Source organism: Rhineura floridana, chromosome 1 (assembly GCF_030035675.1).
Source record: "Rhineura floridana isolate rRhiFlo1 chromosome 1, rRhiFlo1.hap2, whole genome shotgun sequence".
NCBI lineage: Eukaryota > Metazoa > Chordata > Lepidosauria > Squamata > Rhineuridae > Rhineura > Rhineura floridana.
Window position 1 is genome coordinate 296,182,921 of NC_084480.1, and position 22,872 is coordinate 296,205,792.

The 22,872-nt window shown below is 41.7% G+C and overlaps 1 protein-coding gene across 3 annotated transcripts in view; it reads right to left on the reverse strand.

The window, feature by feature from the left end:
* Positions 1–22,872, reverse strand: part of CSMD3 (CUB and Sushi multiple domains 3) — a 1,044,618-nt gene that overhangs the window by 709,245 nt on the left and 312,501 nt on the right. For all 3 annotated transcript variants that reach the window (XM_061605340.1, XM_061605331.1, XM_061605321.1), the window contains exon 4: positions 21,821–22,015. In XM_061605340.1, coding sequence (XP_061461324.1) covers positions 21,821–22,015 — 195 coding nt within the window. The remainder of the gene's footprint in view (positions 1–21,820; positions 22,016–22,872) is intronic.

Consider the following 22,872-nt stretch of genomic DNA (forward strand, 5'->3'; position numbering starts at 1 on the left):
CACGTCCATATTGGGCTTCCTTGGGAGAAAGTCCCAGGGGATTGTGACCCAGGAGCACATTACAAACCCTCTCCAGTTCAGCCACTCCGGTACCAGAGGAGTGTCAGATCTGCCCCCTTTGGGGTCATAAACTATAAAATGGCTGTACAAAGCCACAAAATAGAACCCAGAAAGGGGGGGACTTGCAAAAGAATTGCCCGTGTCAACCCAGAGGGGGTCGGGCTGGCGATTGGCTTCGCGTGTGCCTTAATTCGGCGGTGGGCAAATTTCACTTGGCTACTCAACTCCACCTCCCCCAGCTCCCCCCCTCCTCCCCAGTTTGCTTAAGTTTAGAGAGCTTTGGGGGCCGGAAGGTGGCTGGGGGGGGAGGAGGCGAGAGACGGGCGGGGGGAGAGGCGTAAATCATCCGGAGCCGAAAGCAGAAGGTTCAGATGCAAAGCCTTAGATTATAAACACTTGCAAAGCAACTTGCAAAGAATTGCCCGTTGGAAATTCTACCTCTTGCTAAGCACCGTGGGCCTTTGGGGAAGCAGCGAGGGGAGAGAGCCGTAGGGGGCGTGTTATGGTTTCTTGGTGGTTGTCCCTTCCTGAGATGATAAACAAATCTGGGACAACTTAATAATAATAATAATAATAATTTAATTTATGTGTCGCCTATCTGGCCAATGGCCACTCTAGGCAACGTACAAATCAGTTGCAGTAAATGCAGCACAATAAAATACACATAAAATACAATATAACAAGGAAACTATAAATAGGAATGATAACAGTTCAGAGTAATAGGCAGTTAGTCCTGAAAATTAACCCTCCCCGGAAGTCCCAAAGGCCTGTCTGAAAAGCCAGTTCTTCAAGGCTTTGCGGAATACATTCAGGGAAGGGGCATGCCGAAGATCGTACGGGAGGGAGTTCCAGAGAGTGGGGGCTGCCACTGAAAATGCCCTCTCTCTAGTCCCCACCAACCTAGCTGTTTTAGTTGGTGGGACTGGGAGGAAGGGCGCTGCTTTGCCCACCCTCAGAAGGGGGTAGTTTTCCTACAGCCTGAATCAGAGGTGAGCTGTTGGCCCATCCGTCCAGCCGCTTAACCCCTTCCTGTTCCCTCTCAAGGGAACGGACAACCTCCTGTTGGAGCCTCCAGAACCCACAGCTATAAATTCTGCTTAAAACAAGGCTGGAGTTTAAATCGTTTATTCCCACCACACACACAAACCCCCGAAGGGGGAGGGGATAGGTCTTGACAATAGTACTGTATGCAGAGAACAAATGCCTAAATGGTTCCCCTTACAAACCAGGCACGCAGGCGCCTACGCAGGCACGCACACAAAACGTCCAGGAAAACCATTGCTCTGATTGGTTCAGTTTTCCCGGGCTTTCCCCAGTCATTCGTGCACATGTGCAAAACTGGAAATGCATGATTGGCTGGGAATGCGGAAAGGAGTATGGGGAACGCCCACGGAACGCCTCCAGCTGTAAAGTCCACGGTATTGCATCCAAGCCCCTTCAGGTTCAGTGGATGATTCCCGAATTAAAAAAGCATATTGCATTTTTTGCAATACTGCAAATCTGGTTTTAACTGCACGAAAATGCGCAAAAGCAGACTGCGTCATATGGACCACCAAAAATAAATGGATACACAAAGTGATCATGTCACACATTATACGGTCGTTTGGACGAGCCCTTTCTCTCCTTTTTGGAGTATCTGGATTTTGGAGAAAATCCAGATTAAGGAAAGGGCAAGTGTGGGAAGGCAGTGATTGGAGGAGAGTGTCAAATGGACAATGGATAATTAATGGGTGTTCAGGAAGCTTACTGTTCACATTAAATCACCCAAGATAAGTCCCAATAGATCAGATATATGGCCATCAGAATCCTGGTTGTCATAGAAAGCTGCCTTATACTGACTCAAATCATTGGTCCATCTAGCTCAGTATTGTTCACAACTACTGGTAGCGGCTCTCCAAGGTTTCAGACAAGAATGTTTCCCAGCCCTCTCTGGATATGTTGGGATCAAACTTGGGACCTTCTACATGCAAAGGCAACCAGATGTCTCTAGGAAGCACAGAAGCAGGGCTGTGCCTCTTCCTCTGTTGTTTCTCAGAAGCTAAAACTTTGTTATTAGATTTTTTTGCTGTTAAAAACTGATAAATAGTACTTTTTCCTATGATTTATTTCTCATCAAGTTTCTGAAACCCAGTAAAACTATCACTGGAAGCTATTGCAAAGTACACCATCAGTAACCAGCTTAGGACCACAAGGGTTCACAGAAAAGCAGATTTGAAACTCTCCTTGAAGAACTGCCCAAGCTCAAATTTGTGCTTCTGAAGGCAATGTAATATTTATTAGTATTAATTCAATGTATTAGTTGTTTGCTACATAAATAGTCTCTAAGTGATTTACAAAAAAAAATTAAGAGCATAAAGATGTTAATCAGAAAAACAAACCCAGTACATTACAATAACACCAGACAATGGCCCATAAAGCAGCAACAAAACCTTTGGCAGCAAAAATATATCATCAATAAATAGTGAAATCATCATAATCCATCAAAACACCAAGAGAAAACATATATTTGTAATCTGCCACAAAAAATATGTTAATGATGGTACCAGACAGATCTCGCTGGGGAGACCATTTAACAGATGGGGAGCCACAATTGAAAAGGCTCACCACCCTCCAAACATCCCTCAGGGGGGCACCTGGAGGGTCCAGGTAGGTTCATGTTGGGATATGTCTTTAACTGAAGCTGATTTTTTGGCCAAGGATAGGATAGCATAAATAGAATGCAAGTATCCACCTAGGTCATGTCACAATAAGGTGGCCTGTAAGCCTAGATAGCTAATGATATACTCCAATTAAGTATATTCTTAGTTCTGGGGCTTTAAATAGTAGTGGGTCAAAATCACAATTATGACAGAATAATAATCATACACTAAAATATTTTAAAATAGAGTATTGTTTGCAGCAAGGACAACCACAAACAAAGCCAGTTTGGAAGACTATTACCCCCCAAATAAGACAGACAGACAAATTAGAAATCCTGTTTGAGCAACTAATCCCAATACTTTTAAAGACAATAAATAATTAAAATGACAGAACTATGTTAAAATTCAACTTTGGCAAAATAATTTGTGCCTTCTTAAGTTTAAAAGAGCCTGTAATCCACTGGAATTCTTTAAATAACAGCTGAGAAAAAACATCATCTTTAAGATATGAAGGAAGGAACACCCATGGTTATCAAGACTTACAGGATTAATGGGAAAGGTTCTATCACTAATAGGGAAGGAGGAAGAGAGGCAATTGCAAAACGTGCTGACTCCCACACCAAAGAACAAATGTAACATCAGGTCAGAAAGTTAGAAGCATTAATATAAAGGGAATATTTTAAAAGCATATATATATCATTTTTGTGGATAATTAAGCCACGTTAGGCTGTAAATTCTACACAGAGTGAATTGATTCCTAAGTAGAAAAACGGAGCAAAATAGACATCCTTGAGAGCCAGAGTGTGTGTTTTAAGTCATTTTCGATACAGAGACTTTCAGGGCAGTGTACAATTAAAAATGCTTTTAAGTTACCAAGGAGGCCAAATCTAAACATCAGTCCTTGTGAATTATGAGGCTTCCACTCGTGCAAAGCATATGAAGAACTCTTCCCACATGCCCCTTTCCAGGCCACACACACCCCTGTCTCCTGGCTATATCTGCTCTGCTCCATCCTCTAGTGATTTTCCGTGGCTGGAATGTGTCACTGAACTGTGATCATGGAGCATAGGGAGATATGTCTGGAGTGTGAGAGTATGTAAAAACCCTCTGACTTTTACTGTACACAGATAAGCAACACACCGGTTACTCCACCCACTTTCATCTCTGGCCCCACCCACCACTGGCATGCAGCCCCCGGAGTGTTGCCCATGAGGGAATATGACCCTTGGGCTGAAAAAAAATGTGTGATAAAGAAAAGCAAAATTAGAAAAGAATAAAGCAAAGAAAACCACTCCCTTTGACAACTTTATCACCTGAAACTTGGGTAAGCTACTGCCACCTCAAAAAAATTCAAAGAAAAATCAATGCCACACCCTGAAAACCAATTAAATTTTAACTCCTAATTTTTTAAGGGGGGGGGTGGTCCTCCCAAAATGTGGGAGAGAATTCGGCCCACACTTATTTATGACATCAAGATTCTTTTTGTGCTGTGTTTTACCAGTACACCCAAATATACATTGGTAAAGAGGGGCAGAATACCTGGAGGTACTAAAAGCTGAGGTAAACTTTGCATGCACATTGATCTGTTAAGACAATGGAGGATTCCTAATGCACTGGTTTCACTTTGCAAACAAAGTTCCAGATGATCTGGAACTCTAAAATCCAGAGACAAATTCAAGTAAGGAGAATATTGGTCAAAGGTTTGAAGTATAACATCTTAATTTTAGCTTTGGGAGTGTATAAATTAAAGGTCCGAGATGACTTCAGTTTAACATATACAACATATCTTTCATTTATGCAACGGAGGTGTCACCTTGGTCCATATTACAGCTCAGTGTTGGAATGTGATGTGGTCTTTCTCTGCATGTCTTGTGAACCAGGTACCATTTTAGCTTTAAAGCTTTTAACATATTCTTTCCCACATTAGTGGCCTGGAAACTTTGTGAATTTCGTTATTTCGTTATTTATTGATAATCTGTATATAGCCATAGGCTGTTACAAAAGCATTAAATATATATATGCATAAAAATAACAACTCAGAATTAAGATAAAACCCAAATTTAAAACATTATTTACATGAGCAATTTTCGACATATCTGGCTCTAAGCTTCTTTGCTGCCAAAGCAAAGTTAGCAATGGAAATTATTATGTGTGGTTGAACCGAAGATAATAAAAAAACCACTATCTGAAACCTACTTAGGTCTTTTTTCTTATAAAGCATGGGAAGTAAAAAATTTGCTCTCGGGGAACAGTACAATGGACAATCTAACATATTACAGCTCAGTGTTGGAATGTGATGTTGTCTTTCTCTGCATGTCTTGTGAACCAGGTACCATTTTAGCTTTAAAGCTTTTAACATATTCTTTCCCACATTAGTGGCCTGGAAACTTTGTGGAAGAATAAAAGAACAAGCTAGTGCAGTTTTTTGTTGATAAGTTATCATCACAGACTGAATTTAAATCTCATTTTATTACAGCTTTAAAATGCCTGGCATACAAGGGCAGCATATAAATTAAATAAATAAATATATGCATTCACATGTGTGCTTTCCTTAATATAATTTTTTTTTGTACACACTATTTGGTTGAAGAACCAATTATAAAATTTGGAAAAGTGTTTTTGAAGGATGGCTAATATGGGTTTGTGTATTGTTTGAGAAATATGAATTTGTAGGTTCACATTAAAAAGTGAACTTCACCAAACCTATTTCTTATCATTGTTCTTGCAAACAACTTCCTATTATCTTATCTACTTTTTTTCTGCTTTCATACTATCTATAGCCTGTTGTAGCATCATTCATTCATTCATTGATGCCACCATATTAGTTTTCTATAAGCAAACACATTTATTTGGGAGTAAGTTCCATTGAACACAGTAGGACTTACTTTTGAGTAAACAACCATAGGATTGAGCAGCAGGGTGATAGATGGAACAGATCTCTCTGTCCACGGGTCACACAAAACCCACTGAGAAGTTTTCTGGCACATTAAAACATAGGAAGCTATCTTATATTGAGTGATTCAACCAAGGTCAGTATTGTCCAGTAGTGTAGTGGCAAAATACTGATATGCAGGGTCCCATCATGACACTCACAGCCATGCCCCCTCCCATCCTTCTTCTTTTTCTTCTTTGCACTGCTGGGTGGAGAATGTGATCCTTGTTCATGCCTTCTCCCACAACAACAGACATTGCTAGCAGCCAACAAGCATGAAACAGAAGAGTGTTAACTACTGAGAAGAGTCTTCTCAGTGGCTGACTCACCTCCTTGCACTCTGATTGGCTCCAATCAGCAGGAAAGGTCAAGGAAACATGTTAGAAGACTCTTCTCAGTGGCCCACACACTCCCCTTTCGTGCAGATTGGCTCATAGCATGCTGGAACCATGGGGCCCTGCTTGGACCCTGCTCCCAAAACAGGAAGGGGTCTAAGACTCTCTGAAACCCCTGGCGACTATGCCCCTGGTATTGTCTATGCTAACTGGCAGCTACTCCCAGGGGTCCAAGTAAGAATATTTTCCAACCCTACCTGGAAATGCCAGGTATTGAACCTGGGACCTTCTGTACACATAAAAACTTAAGAAGAGCCCTGCTGGATTAGGCCAAAGACCAATCTAATTCACAGAAAAACCCAGAAACAGGACATGAGCACAACAGCACTATCCTCACTTGTGATTCACAGCAACTGGTATTCATAGGCAAATTGCCCCTGACACTGGAGGCAGTACATAGTCATCATGGCTAGCAACCCTTGATAGCCTTATGGACATTTGTCTAAACCCCTCTTAAAGCCATCCAAGTTGGTGGCCATTGCTACCTCTTGGGGCAACAAATTCCATAGTTTAACTATGTGCTTGTTGAAGAAGTACTTTCTTTTGTTGGTCCTGAATCTTCCAACATTCAGTTTCATTGGGTGTCTCCAGGGTTCCAGAATTATGAGAGGGAGAATTCCCAAAGCCCACAAGAATGATGGTAGGGATAGACATAGTGTCCATTCCAGGATGATTGGCGGATGCCAGAAGGAACTACAGAGATGGTCAGTGAATGTGAGTTTTGCACACAAACACATCCACACACCCAGATTTGGGAAGACAGGTCCTCTTTTCACCCCCACACCCCACAAATTCAAACTGGCACCAACACTGTTATTGTGTTGGCACCAGGTCAAGACTTTCCTCTTCTCCCAGGCATTTTAGCATGTGTTTTTAAATTGTTTTTAAATTTTTAAATTGTGTTTTTAAATTGTTTTTTGTGTTTTAAAATTTGTATATTTGTTTTTAATGTTTTTAATTGCTGTAAACCGCCCAGAGAGCTTCGGCTATGGGGCAGTATATAAATGTAATAAATAAAATAAATAAATAAATAAACTGAAAGTTTTAATATGATTAATTAAAAACTACTAACTCTCATGGGGCCATCAAGGAGGCTGCCTACTATCTCTCTAGGTGGCTGACTGCCAAAATACCTACACATTGCATCTACACATGAAGTGGTTCCCTCTGTAATGGAGAAAATAGTGCCCAGATTAGTGACCCTCACAGAAACAGAACCTTTACTTCAGGTGTGGGTAACCTTCTGCCCTCCAGATATTGTTGAAGTGAAACTACAATCAACCCTAGCAAGCACGACCAATGGCCAAGGATATTGGGAGTTGTGGTTCAGCAAGATCTAGAGGTCTACACCTGCTTTACCAGGACTCTTTTGAACCAGGAAATGCTTACTCTTGGCTCCTCTTGGAGTTGACAGTGAAGAAGCCTGTACCAATACATGGGTTTCAAGGGGGTGGAAAGAGTGACACGCCTGATGCTGGCGGTAAATGTGTCTAAGGTACTGGGTGTTTCGAAAATAGTGTTTCAATTATATGAGAACAAAACAAAAATGTTCAGATTGTGATTATGAAGAAAAATTAATGAGAGTTTATTTGTTCATTTTCAAAAAGTATCTAGACTGCTTTTCTTCAGTGGTACCCAAAATGGTATAAAAATACATTTTCTTAAAAAAAAGATATTTAAAATGTTTGAAATTGTGTTACCTCCAGAATTTAACAAACATGCAGGGCGTTTGAAGTTTAAGCATAAAATTCCACTGACTAATGGGCTTCCAGGAGCACCATTTGATCTCATTCAGGCTGCTGGGGTAATAATTCAACACATTTATTACTAAGTTTCCTACTGCCCTTTGCCCAACTGGTGCCTTCAAGGCTCAATTTAAATTGTTTTATATTGGAACAATTTTGAAATGCTGTAAAACACTACAAGAGATAATTATCACATCTGTTCATAAACATTTATAAATGCATTTAAAAAATCTTACATCTCCCTCACCCACCCTAGCATTGTTAAAAACACTATTTTTAAAAAATAGATAGCACGTTTACTGCTTAGGTCTTGGTAAAACTTCAACTAAACTATTATCTTTTCCTACAAAGCCAAATGGAGTATGAAGATGGAAGATCTCTGTACATGTAGATATGGGAATATTAGAGAACCTAAGAATGAATGTTCAAAGAATCTCTTTTCTCTTTTCTTTCAAATATTTAATTTTTTAAAAGAAAATTCCACCAGCTGACCATCCCAGTAAAAATAAGGGCCTCTATCCCTTACAAACCATCAGTAAAATTAGTGTCTGGTGTAGTCCTAGTTATACTGTTCCCAATTCTCTCAGAGGCATATTGGGATAACTGGTTCTGGTAAGTTTCATTGGAAGGCTATCGCTGTTTATATCATGTGTTTATATCCCTTAGGAAGGAGGAGCATGGGTGATGTCATCCCAATTTCAGTGATCATAGTTAAAGGGAGTTATAGCCATGGGGAAGTGATGAGCTACCATGGAAGAAGAGGGCAAGGCACCTGGTTCCTCGCTCCCACTCCACCCATGAGTGTGTTCCTGGTTGCTCATCTGCTATGCCCACTGGCCTGTGTGTGTTGCTGCTTAACGCCAGATCAGTACACAATAAGACCACACTCATCCATGATTTGATCATGGATGACACTGCCAATTTGGTGTGTTTTACCCAGACCTGGGTGGGTGAGCTGAGAGGAGTTGATCTGGTCCACCTTTGCCCACCTAGATATTCAGTACAACACCAGCACAAGCTGCAGGGACGGAGGGAGGAGGTGCTGTGGTCTACAGAACTTCCATCTCTGTCACCAGGAGCCACTCTGTCTTGGAGCTGCACCAAAATTCTATTTTGGGGAATTTTATTCAAAAGCATCAATATAAAGCAAGTAGAGAAATATTCGTTACATGAAAGGGTTTTTTTTCCCTAGCGAAGGCTAACAAATTTACAATCCTAACTCAGTTCACTTTAAGCAAAGTCTTCACTGAGGAAGGAGGAGTTTGAGACCCATTCCTGAGAAGGTCTTTAGACAAAGGTGAACAAGGCAAAGATGTTTATGTTGTTTCCAGGAGAAAAATGGCATGAGGGAAAAAGCAAGCATCAAGTAGGATGCCTGCGCTTCTCAGGTTCAGCATGTGTGCAGCAGGACACAAAGCACCTTCCTTCCTTTCTTTTCAGACAGGAAAACACAATATTGTGGATTTATCCAAAGCTCACCCCACTCTTTTGAAGGGCCAAAGTCCTTGGCAAATCTAGTACCAAGAGCGCTGAAGCTTTGGATTGCATTAAGTAGATGTTGTTGGACTCCAGTTCCCACCAGCCCCGGCCAGAATGGCCACTGGTCATGCATGGCTCAGTGGCTTTCAAATGTAGGTGAGATAGTGGACACACCTTTCAGTTGTTAAAGTGTGCACTTGTATGAATGTATAGACTATATGTGGGTGTTTCTGTCATGTCTTGTCCATGAGCAAAAAACCCTTCACAGGATATGATGGTGCAGCAAGACATTGCTGAACTTTGGAAAGTTCCAAGTGCTGCAATGAGGTCTGGGGTTGAACTGAAGTCTTATATTCCTCTCCAGATCACGGCTTCCAGGCTCTGCTCCCTCCCTGAGAAGTGGCAGATTTTAGAGGGAAAGTCCTATGGCCTAGAGCCTAGCACTTCTCTTCTCTTTTAATTTCCTAAGTCAATGGTAGAACATCTGCTTTACAAGGCAAAGGTCGCAGGTTCACTCCCTGGCATCTCCAGGTAGAGCTAGGAAAAGATTCCTGCCACAAACTGCCTGCTTCCAGTCAGGGTAGACAATATTGTGCTAAATGGACCAATGGTTTCACTCAGTATAAGAAAGCTTCCTATGTACCTATGCATAGCCTTCTTACCATGGAGGGGAACAATACAGGTTTATACTCTGGAGGTCACAATTCTGGCTTAAAATAATTTGGGGCCTGGGATATTATTCAGCACCTTCCTCTCCAGTGCTGCTTGCCCGATGGATATAGCTGGCCTCTGCTTATCTAGCTTGGAGTCCAAGACTAAATTGTTGCTCAGGCAAGAGACTATGACAATTTCCATTTCCCCATTTTTACAGTGGCTTCACTGTGACATCTAATTATGTAGCACCTTATCTGTGTAGCTTGTGGAGGTTTCAGATATGCAAAAGCAATGGAGGCATCTACTGACCAAATGGGATTATACAGCCACGAGAGTATACCATAGCCAGCATGGATTTTTCGCATTCTGCAATGTTAAATTGAAAATACCCCCATGCCATTCTGCTGCTTCCTAGAAGCTCATTTCAAAACAGAACCTTAACAAAACCTATAGTTCTGAACTCAGAAACGCTGGCTTTGCAACCCTCTAAATTTTCATGGCAATACACAAAACATTCTGAGAGAATCAAGAGTTCAAAGTGTAAAAACAGAGAGAGAGAGAGAGAAAAGACCCCTTTGGACTTTTTTCTGTCAGAGTTCTCATAATCTGTTGAAATTCATTAAAAATCAGCCATGTTCACAGAGTATCTGGAATACTATTACTGACCTTGCCCCATACTCTGACCTTCATATTCTGCAGTTTAAAAGTTTTTAAAATGCCTAGCTAATTTTTAATCAATTTAAGAAATTTTGCATTGAACTGAATGATCAATGTTCTAAAGATAAGACTCACAGCTGCTTGGCTTGCCTAATCTGGGGGCCACACCCACACCAGAACTGTATTTCACTTTAGACAGCCACAGCTTCCCCCAAAGAATCCTGGGAAGTGCAGTTTTTGAAGGGTGCTGACAGGGGACTCCTATTCCCCAGACAGAGCTCCAGTGGCCAGAGTGGTTTAACAGTAAGCTGCCCTGACTGAAGCTCTTTGAGGGGAAGAGGACATCTCCTAGCAACTCTCAGCACCCTTCACTAACTACATTTCCCAGGATTCTTTAGGAGAAGCCAAGACTGTCTAAAGTGAAATAAAGGCCTGGTGTGTATGTGGCCAGGGACAGCTTTGGTTTAAATTTGGGTGGGATGCTACATGTGCCTGCTGTTGAATAAAAAGGTGGGGGAAATCCTGAAAAAGAATAATGTTCACAAAGGTTTCCTTTTGGAAAGGAAAGGGGCTTCCCCTTTGCCCAGTGCTCACCCACCTAATCTCCTCTCCTCCCCTCCCTCCCTCTTCTCCCCCTACCCCTTCCCCAGGTAAGTTTCATCTAACATAAGCATGATTGTACAGGAGTAAATTCCAGTGAACTCAAAAAGAATGCAAATGATCAAACCTGCCCTCCTCTCCTCTTCCCTCCTATCCCCTCCCTCTTGCCCCTTCCCTCCCCTTCATTTGTCCCTCTCTCCCACTTCCCCATAGCCTTTCAATCTCCTCTTTCCTCCTCCTTCTCATTCCCCTCCCCCATGGTCAGTTTTACCTATTTTAAGCATGATTGCACGGGAGTAAATCCCACTGAACTCAATAAACATGCAAATGATCAAAACTGCCCTCTCCTCCTTCTCTTTCCTATCACCTCCCTTTTGCCCCTTCCCTCCGCCTTCCTTTGCACCTCCCCCTTTCAATCCCCTCCTTCCCCCACCTCCTGCTCCTGCTCCCCTCTCCCCTCCCTTCCTCCTTCCATCTCTTCTTCCTTCCCCCATGGTCAGTTTTATCTATCCTAACCATGATTGCACGGGAGTAAATCCCATTGAACTCAATAAGCATACAAATGATCAGCCTGCATTTCTCCTCCTTCCCTCTCCTCTCCTTTCCTCCTTCCCTCTTCCTCCCCTCCCCTCTTCCTTCCTTCTTCCTTCTCCCCCGCCCACTCCAGTCTTTCTTCCCTCCCTCTTCTCCTCCCCCCTGGTCGGTTTTACATATGCTAAGCATGATTGCACAAGAGTAAATCCCACTGAACTCAATAAGCATGCAAATGATCAAACTTGCCCTACTCCTACTCTTCCCTCCTGTCTGCTCCCATCCCCCTCCTCCCCTCTGCCCTTCCTTCTCTCCCTCCTCCTCCCTTATCCTTGGCCTTCCTTCTCCTCCCCTCCCCACCCCCTGTGGTCAGCTTCATCTATCCTAAGTATAATTGCAGGGGAGTAAATCCTATTGAACTCAAAAAGCATGCAAATGATCAATACATTCTCAGCAAGCTTGCACAGGATCCCATTTCTTACCTCCCAGATTAAAAAGCAGAGAAATTCACTAATAGGCAAAAACCTTGCAGCTTAAGAACGTACCTACAGCCCAAAGATATTTCTATCAAACTTTAAAAAGCAGGGAAATTGGGCAGTTATAGTGAACGCCCCAGGGGAACGGGAAACCTGACCTCTTGCCTGATACACTGTACTGCCCTACAAATTTGTCAAAATGCAAACACAATTTGGGTTGGTCTTTCACAATCCAATCCACTTCCTGTGTATCTTGGAAGAATTTGATAACATGAGCCTCTGAGCATATAGTGAGTGGTGGCAACACCTGTAATCAGCCCAAATAACTGAAACAAGACATGTGATGTGCTGATCTTGTTTTAGCAAGAAGGAAGCAACAATATTAAGACAGTTGATATAGTTCAGATAGTCACTTTAAATATGTTTGATTTACTGAAGGAAGAAGAACATAAGATGGCATCTCCCATGGCAAGTCAGGCTGAGGGATTTGGCTTTGCTCAGAGCTTCCCTGCTTAGGAGGTGCAGCCCGGCAAGGCGCAGCCACGGCCATCAACACAGAGGTGTCGCTGGAGAAGGTGCTGGAGGGCTCCCCTCCACCCGTGGACTCCCAGGAGATGGAGAAGTTGCTGACTGCCGTCAGGCAAGCCCCCAAGACCACCTCAGCCGGCAACAGGGACGACGGAGCACCGGGCAAGACAGAGAGGAACGGCCACCACAGCCTGCCTTACCGATCCGGCTTGGAGGGGAAACTGGAGGACACGTTGCTCTCGCCATCAAGACTTAGCTTGGGGCGTGTCTCGTCCACGGCCACCACCTCCAACCTGTGTGAGCCAGGCTGCTTGCGTGGCTACCTGCCGCTTGCCATCCGCTCATGCTTCTGCCCCATCTGGCCCCTTAACATCCTGGCCTTGGTCTTCTCTATCACGGGAAGAATCCGATGATGTTGGTGAGCAAATCCTTTGCAACAGTGGCTCAATGTTTGAGGACTAAAATTCCTGAAGCGCCAGTACTACATTTTAGGGACAGATTATTTACAGGCCTGTAAAGAACCTTGTTCTCTTAACAATGTTAATATTATGTTACTTAAATTTTTGTGCACTGTATTTTTTTCTGATGTGTATTTTGTATTTGTTTTTTTTTCTTTTGTGAGCTGCCTTGAGGGCCTTTTGGCCAAAAGGCGGCATAGAAATAGAATAAATAAAGAACACCAACAAACATACAAAAATGTAATTCTCCATCTTTAGAGAGGGCAAAGATTTGACAGGAAGTTGATTCAACTGTGAAAGACCAACCCAAATTTGCATTTTTACTAATTTGCAGGGCAGTACAATATCTCAGAGAGGAGGTCAGGTCTCCTGCTCCCCTAGTGCATTCACTAAAGCTGCCCAATTTCCCTGCTTTTTAAAGTTCGATAGAAATATCTGTTGGCTATAGGTACATTCTTATACCCCAAGGTTTTTTTATTAGTGAATATGACATCACATTTATCAAATGGATGTTTTGTGATGAATACTGAATAAATATCTTAGCATGGGGGTATCATGTTTATGAAGTTGCATTTTTTTCCATGAGAAATGAAACAAAATTCAAGCCAAAAAGGTTTATTAAAAGTATCTTGAAACTTTTAGTAGACTGGGCGTGCTTTGGTTCTTAGCTAGTTTGGCAGAGTGCAGCCCTGTTGCTAATACTTTTCCAACAGTTCAAAATTAATGTTGCATCAGTATCCACTTCTATCCTTCAGCACCAGGGAGCTGGAGGGAGCATGGAGGGGAACAAACCTCTAGGGACTAGGGTCTTGACCGGTGAGTATTCTGCCCTCTCCCGCTGCTCGTTTGCTTCAGAGCTGAACATTTCTATGAGTATAAATGAATACTACTCGATACTTCAGCAAAGATGAGGTCTGGTCCCTGTGAATGCAGTATTGAATGCACTCAGTGTGTTACATTTAAATTAATTCATTGGAAACTACACTCAGCAGCAGCAGCGCTGCAATGGTCTGTGGCACTGACCTGCTAATGTTGCATGTATAATGGCTGGAGGGCCTGGTTTCAACGCTGGCTGTAGCTGAACCAGAGCTTGGGAAAGTTACTTTTTTGAACTACAACTCCCATCAGCCCCAGCCAGCATGGCCACTGGATTAGGTTGATGGGAGTTGTAGTTCAAAAAAGTAACTTTTCCAAGCTCCGAGCTGAACATTACATCACATACCATACTCTCCTGAATGGTTGTGGGGGCTAGATGGTTTGATCGTTTTGCAAAAAGATGAGATAGTGGAGGTATATAATAATGCATGGTTTGAAGAAAGTGGCTAAAGAGCCATTTTTCTCCCTCTCTTATAATACTAGTATCCAGGGTCATCAAATGAAGCCAAATATTGAAAGATTTGTTGGAAGATTCAGGACAGACCAACTATTTCTTCACACAGTGAATAGTTAAACTGTGGAATTTGTTACCGCAAGATACGGTAATGGTCACTGGCTTGGATGCCTTTAAAAGGGGATGAAACACATTAGCAGAGTATGAGGCTATCAATGGCTACTTGTAATGTATGCCTTTGAATACCAGTTGATTGCAAGGGTGCTACGGAGCTTATGACCTGGTTGTGGGCTTTGCTTAGACATCTGGATGGCCACTGCAAGAACATAATGCTGAACTAGATAGGCCTTTGATCTGATCCAGTAGGACTCTTCTTTTGTTTTTATGATCACAATCTAATTCAAGGTAAGCACTTTCAAAAGCACAGTTCGTTCAAATGAAGGACTGAAACACGGAAAGAAATGGCTGGATCATTTTATCTTTAGCTAAAGAAGAAGAGGACTGAATTGCCTTTTGACATGCATCAGATTTAACATGCATCTCCAAAATGAAGGTGATATAATATTTGATAAACTAGCTGCTACTTTTATCTAGAGAGCAACCTTTAAAAAAATAAAAGTCAGAATATTATCCCTGATTATCAAACCATCTAATTAATATAACCTTTACAGAGTGACAATATTATATATAACTATGACCTTATTTATTAGCCTTCTGTGAATCATTTCCACCACTCTGCAGCATGTTGCAGTCTGCAATTTCTACACTATCTCAGAAGTAAAAGGTGATATGATAAATCTGCTGTCATGTTTCACTGTTAAAAATGCCCCGATCAAAATTAATATGTCAGGAGAGAAAAATGTATTTAAAAACTGGTCATGGACTATGCACAAAGTAATTGACCACTTCACAACACAATAAATCTAAATTGTTCTACCTTCAATTAAACATCTCTCCTTTTATATATATATTTCTAATAAACCCAATAAAATTACATTATTTTAATGAACACTGACAGTTCTAGGAGAACTGGTTAGAAGTAGAAGTTTTGAGAGGTTATTACCATTCCCACATGACAATAATATTGACAATTAATAACTGTTGGTTATTTGTATACTAATTTGAAAACAAGCAGCAACTAGACAAAATAGGTCCAAACTCTTAGGGTTTATTCATCATTCGTGTTTTTATCTCACCCTTTCTGCAAGGGCAGCATCAGGTTATCCCAATTTAAGCTTGCAAGAACTTTGCAAGGTAAGTTACGCAGTGAGATTGTGAATGGCCTCAAGTCACTCATTGAGCTTCAGAGTATCAGGCACTCAGATGTGAGTATGAACGAGTATCTTGCATGACAGGCAGGTACTGTGAGACTTGTGTGGCATCTACAATCTGGCTTTTTAAGAAGTTATATTGAATATGCATAGTGAGGAAGAAGAGAGCCAGAAAGCACGGTCTCCCATTCTCCCATCAATGAATGATCATACTCTCCCCCAATGATAACGGGGTAATTATTCTCCCCTTTTTTTGTGTGTGGGGAGGGTTTTTTTGTTCCAAATATATGTTAAGCAGCATGCAAATACAAATGACTACTTTCTCACTAGATAACATCTATATCTAGAAATCAGAGGTGGAGAATCTGTGGACCTGTAAGAACATAAGAAAAGCCTGCTGGATCAAGCCAGTGGTCCATTTAGTCCAGCATGCCCAAGAGAAGCCTGCAAGCAGAACCTGAGTGCAAGAGCACTCTCCCCTGCTGCAGCTACCGGCAGCTTGTTTTTCAGAAGCATACTGTCTCTGACTGTGGTAACAGAGCATAGCCATTATTGCCAGTTGCCATTGATAGTCTTATCCTCCACAAAATAGAGGATGTAGATGTTGCTGAATCACAGCTCTCTTCATACCTGACCATTGACCATGCTGGCTTGGGCTGATGGGAGTTGGAGGCCAGCAACATCTGCAAGGCCACTGGTTCCCCACTCCTGGTGCAAACACACATTTAGCAACAACCCACATATTAATAGCATAGCATGCTGTTTTACAGAGTAAATAATCCAATGTGGTTAGGGCATTGAGTTCACTCTGATGACATGGTAAATTGCTTTAACTTTTGGAACTGAGAATAATATGTTCTTTGTCGTCCGTAACAAATCTTAATCGGGGGAGGGGGGTTGGAGCTCAGTTTACCGGAGGGATAGATTGCTAATTCCCGCAATTATTAAATCAAAGTTTCCTTGAACTCGGGAGTATTACCACTTGGCTCAAGTAGTCATATGGGTTCATGGAGAAATAGAAAGAAAGATTATGAAAGAGCAAAGATGTTCCTTCCTTAATTAAAAGTTCATTCTTAGGGAGTCTTAGGACACTGACAAATTGAACTCCCTATGGATGATAATTTAATCAAGGAGAATCTTTACCAGAAACTGGAAGAAAGTAATAAGGAGCTCATTATACAGTAATCACCCTCAATAACCTCCAGCAAAGCTACATATTGTATAAATAAAAGTGTGCTACTGAGTGGCAAGAGGCTTGATAAAATTAGTTCTGTTTAAGGGTGTGTGCAGATGTAGCTTGTTGAGCCCAGGGGTGACGGACCCAGCCTCCTTCCTGAGGAAGGAGGGGGAAGGCATGAGTTTCAGAAGCCCCAGCCGTTAGGGAGCATGGACAATCCAGCTGTTGTTGAGTCTAACCCCGACTTTGGGGAAGAGAGCAAGTCGCCCACCCCGCCAGTTCCCACGGCTGGTCCTGCCCCTCAATGGGACAGTGCTCAGCCCCCCAGCACTCCCACGGGAGTGTTGGGGGATGCTCCTGAGAGAGCAGATACTCCTCCTTCACCAAGCAGTATCTTAGAAAAGCCCGATGCTTCCCCGCCCTCCACTCTCCCGCCTGCCGATCAGAAACCTGTGCTTTCCAATGAGCCCTCGGAGGCTCGCCCCCCCCTCACCACACTCACGATGTCGGGAGAAGCAAACAGGGCAGAAGGAGGCGTGTGTGCGACAGAGTGAGAGGTTACGTCCCAAGACCTCTCCTATTTGAGGCTACTGCACCCGGAAGTGGGCGCTGAGTCAACTTTCCTCACAAGTTGCAGAGCATGTCTAGAGTGCAGTTAGGGATTCTAGTGAGTTAGCATAGGGGTTTCTATGAGGAGCACAGCCTTTGATGTATCCATTCCTTTAATAAAACAAGAATTGATTGCACCCTCGTCTCCGACTGGTGGTTCTCGCTCTGAACTGGACATAGCTTGACTAGTGATCTTATTTTGAGGGTTTTTTCCCTTTTTTTGCAAGATGTACAATCTCCTAGGGATGACCCTAGACATGTTGTTAACAGCTTTTCAACATATCCACCCCTCTTCTATGACTGGATAATCCTTCATTTTTGGGACCACAGTGTTTGGAGTTGCAACCTTTTAGGTTGTCCTCAAATGCCCAGGTGCTGGTAACAGAATCTTAGCAGGATTTATAGGAATGATGCATTCCTCAAGGGAAGAAAAATCTAAAAAGAAAAACTGTGGCAATAAGGGGTTAAAGGCTGCCATCTATGCATATTATCCAATCAGTGTCTGAAGAAGCAGAAAAGGAAGTGCAATCTTGGAGCTCTCATTACTTACAGTATATTATTTGTAGAAATTTACTGTTTACACAGTGGCCTCAACTTTGTTTACACAATGGCCTTGGCTTGCATAATTTGTATGTGCAAACTGTATGCTCTCACATTTTTGTATATGTTCATATATCTACAATCACTTCTCTTTTTTGTTAATTGGGTTCCTTGAACTTGGTCTCTTTGTTACCTAGACATTTTGCTGCCTTAAGCAAAGGGCAAGATGGTGCCACCCAATTCCGTGTACAGAAGCCAAAAACCTACTAAAAACACGAAAAAGGAAAGAAGGGCCTCTCTAGACAACCATGAATGTGCAATTAAAAGGACATTTGTGCTCATAATGCTATCAGGATAGTCACAGGTCATTCCACTTTCAATACTATTTTGGGGTGACCATGCTACTTCATTTCTAATCAGTACAGATCCCAAAACTTCCTGCTAAAATTCTGTGATAACTTTGTATACCACAAATGTTTTATTTTTCTCCCACTTGTGTTGCACTATAGCCCCTCCAGACAGCAATAATGTGGTATCATTGGGGAAGTGACACAGAACAAACTAAAGAATACACCTGCAATAAAACACCAGTCTGGAGGAGCCAAAGTTAACACTGTAGCCAGGTATATGTGTCATTTGAACAGCAAAAACAGGAAGAAGAAATATTTGCCCTGTAACAGAAAAATGGCAATGGATCCTAATTGGAGGTCCATCTGTATGCCCTCTTAGCAAAGTGTGGCACTCCACAGACTATTGACTTGAGTGTCATGAAAAGGCAGCATTTTTTATTTTGCTGTTTATTGCTGTATTTATACTGCCAGTGTGAGGACGGAGGCCCTTATGGGATCTTCTGCCTCAGATGGCAAAATAACTTGACCAGCCCTGGGTTCTACAGGCCATGACAAAAGGGCACTTTTTGATTTTCCATCTCAGATAGCAAAGTGTTTCAGGCTGGTGGTGACAGGAATAGTTTTTGTCCTTATTACTCGTTTACACATTAGACACAGCTAACAACTGTTATGGGTTTGGGGGTTGATATAGATGATTTCTATGAGTCTCCTTGCAGCCTCTGATTTGGAACCCTGCACCTGGAGGTGGGCTCTGCAGCTGAGAAACTTGCTCCACTGGTCCGATGAGTCTCCTTTGTTAATCTAATGGTGTGGCCATATTTCAATGTCTTACTAACCTGTATCATTTCTTTGTAGGAAAAGCTGTTATTCTGTTATTTGTTTGCAGGTCTGGGACAAACCTTTTCAGGGAAGGGGGTAGTGTTGTGAGTTTGGAAGTTGGAATAGATGGTTCCTGTGGGTCCCCTTCCAGCCTCGGATTTGAAATCCTGGTCCTTGGGGGAGGGGCTGCCTCTGCTGGCCAGATGTTTCTTTTGTTAAGCTAATAGAGTGGCCAGTTTGCTAATGGGTCTGTCAAGTGCCCATTAACTGGCAAATGGGCCAGGGAGATCCTATTGTTATTGAAACTCTTCAGAAGAGCTCCCACCCTTCCTGGGGCCAAAGAGAGGCTTATGTTTTTAGCTAGTCTGAAGAAAGGCAGGTTGGGAACCGGAGACATGCAGAGAGGCCTGCTCCCTGCACAATGGCTTCAGGATGCCTCCTATAAGCCTGATAGAAAAGCAAGATCTATTGGACTGCTGATGCTCTGAACCCCTCCATCTAATGCTCATGCTATGTATGTGTGTAAATCAACCATATCTCATCAAGACACTATAGACTCCGCTGACATTCTTTCCAAGGAAACCAAACCCTGGGCAAGCACAGGGACCCCTGGAGCGCTCACCGCTCGGAAACTGGGGTGGTGCGCAACAATAAAATGAGCCATGATCCAAAACCCTGTAGAAATCCTTTTCCTACATAGATATTCATGTGAACAGGGTGCTCCCATTCACCTCAAGGCAGTGAATGTTTCATGTCAGCAATCCAATTTTCCATAGATAAATACATAGATGTAAATGCCATAAAAGGATTAATTGGAAATGCACAGTAGATAGTTGGCTCTACGAGAAAGTTCTAATTTCCAAGGGCAACCATTTTTCCGTAAGTATGTAAAATAATTAATGAATTCTGCCACAGATAAGCCTTTTGCAGCAGTTCCGATAGGAACAGTTTTAGTCAGAGCACTGTATTTCTAGAACAAATCGTATTGTGCATGGATTCAGCAGGTACAAGGACAACCACAAAGGCAGCTATTGGATTTACAGGCTTTGTTTTGATAATTTTCAGAACTATCCATGAATCCCTTACACTGATAAGTCACACGTCTTTTAATAAGTATTTCTCAAATTATCTTAATAGGTTTGTGCTTGTCAGCTCTTATGCACATCTCTGCACTGTTTCTACTAGTTCTTTACTATACCACCTCCCAATATTCTGGCTAGTTATTTCACTAAATTGAATTTCCTGTTCCCCTCCAGCAAGGTTATATTCACTTTCCTCCAATGCTAATTAATTTATTACCGCCTTCTAGCACAGGAGTGGATACCGTTTTTGGCATGAGGGGCCACATTCACCCTTGGTAAACCCTCCAGAGCCTGAATGCCAGCGGTGGGTATGGAGACCGCACAAACACACACAGGACACAGATAAATACACAACCAGACACACAGCCCCCCTATCAGCTAATATGTGCAGATCAGCTTAGAAGTAGGGTTACTGCCACCTCACTGCCCATCAAATGATTGATCTGATGACTGGGAAAATTTGCATCCCCACAGTGCTATTATGCTTGGCAGAAGGTGGATCGGGCCCCAGGAAGTAGGTTGCCCACACTTTCTTTGGACATGCATCGTTAACTCACTTACTAGCTTAGGTCTATCAGCATAAAGCTCACTAAGCCATCATTAAAAAGCTGCAATCAAGTAAGTCTCGGATTCAAATCCAAAATCCATGCAACCGGACTTGAGCTTATTTAAAACTTATTGGAAGCCTGGTGTGCAGTCGTAATGTCCAATATATTCACTTAAAAGAAAGGGAGGGGGAAAAAAACCTTATGATTGAAACATAATGTCCAATATATTCACTTAAAAGAAAGGGAGGGGGAAAAAAACCTTATGATTGAAACATATATGCATATCATTTCAGCAGCTACATTTTTATGGTTTGCATGTGTAGCTGGTAAAAACACAAGAAGAGGTAATGAAAATGAGCTTGGTCACAAATTAAACTTTTGAATGTTTTTATGACTGTATTTTTATACAGAGTATAAGAGACTTTATGGCTTTGTTTTATAATAGCTATTTATTTTGATGGGTTTTAACTATCAGAAATGATTGTTATTGGCCTAACTGTTGGCTAAAACTGACACAAGTTTTATGTATCTCTTAAGTAATATTCTTTATAGAGTATTGGCCTATGATCCAACCTATTTTAATAAGATGATTGATTGATTTTGTCAAATCAAGCATAGTAATAAATATTTTCCTTTTTCTTTATCAGAATAAATAAACATTGGCATTATCGTTCAGTGTACGAAAAATACTAATCAGAACGTACAATTTCTCATTCACAGTAATTTTTCTCCAGTTGTACTCTACAAGAAGCTACTTACACTCATGATATGGCAACCAAAATGAATACATAGTATGAAATAAGAATAATGGGTACAATCCAGCCAAAGTTAAGCACTTTTATGTATCAGTGATTTCAGTGAAATTAATCATGTCTTTCCACTGAAGTCAGTGGTACTTTGAAATGCTTCCTTTTGGCTTGAAATTGCCCTTTAATCTTACCTCTGCAGATTGGAACTGGAAAATCCCAGGTTGCCGTGTTTACTGAGTTGGCTATACAGGTGAGTTGGGGGTGTCCATCCAAGATGTATCCTGTCACACAGCTATAGCGGATTTTGTCACCGACATCAAATCTTGTTCCATACAAGACACCTTTAGGTGGAACTCCAGGATTTCCACAAGAACTGCTCTGTAATTCTGTGAAAAAAGAAATGGATAATCATTATTACAAGTGAGACCTGAAACAGTTCCCCCCTACCTCCAAATGTAAGTAAGCATTCTGAGACTGCTCAGTTTGTTCAGTCTTCATTAGGGATGGGTAAATCAGTCAATTTCACTTTTCCTCCATTTCATATTTTCTTACTCATAAGTTGAGTTCTCCTCATTTCCTCATCAGTTTATTTTTAGAAAACAACCTCATGAAAATTTATCATTTAGTGTGATTTTCTAATATACACATTTTGTATGCAATTTTGCCTAATGTAATGCATTTTTGCATGTTATTTTCACTTACATATGCATTTTATGCATACTTTACCCTGGTATACACATTTTTGTACACATTACTTGGCTGCACTGCAAAATTCGGAAAAGTGAAAAAAAATTGAAAGATGCCTGTGGTTCATTCATATTTGTTTTAGAAAGTGTTTATTTGATAGGTATGCCTTAAATGTGAACTGAATTGAATTTCTTCTCCATCCCAAGTCCTCACAGGGCTGTTTTGCAGTCCTTCCCCTTTTTTCATAACTTTTTTTTTAAGCTATGCAAAGCGGAAGCTGATACCTCCCTCTTGCATGTGGATGGCGCTGTTTTGGTTACATAAGGATCCACTCTCGGAGAAAAAGGTTGTCATTATGATGCCTAGTAGCACAGTGCAGACACTGCTTTAAAAAGGGGTGAAACCAACTCAGGAAACCCAAACAAATAATACAAATGCTGCCTTGTAGCTTTCATAAAAGAGTTAAGGCCAGGAATCAAGTAAAGTCAATTTTCTTCTAGATAAAGAAATTAGGATGTATTTTAGAGAGTATTATGGCAGCTGTACGGAAGCACCA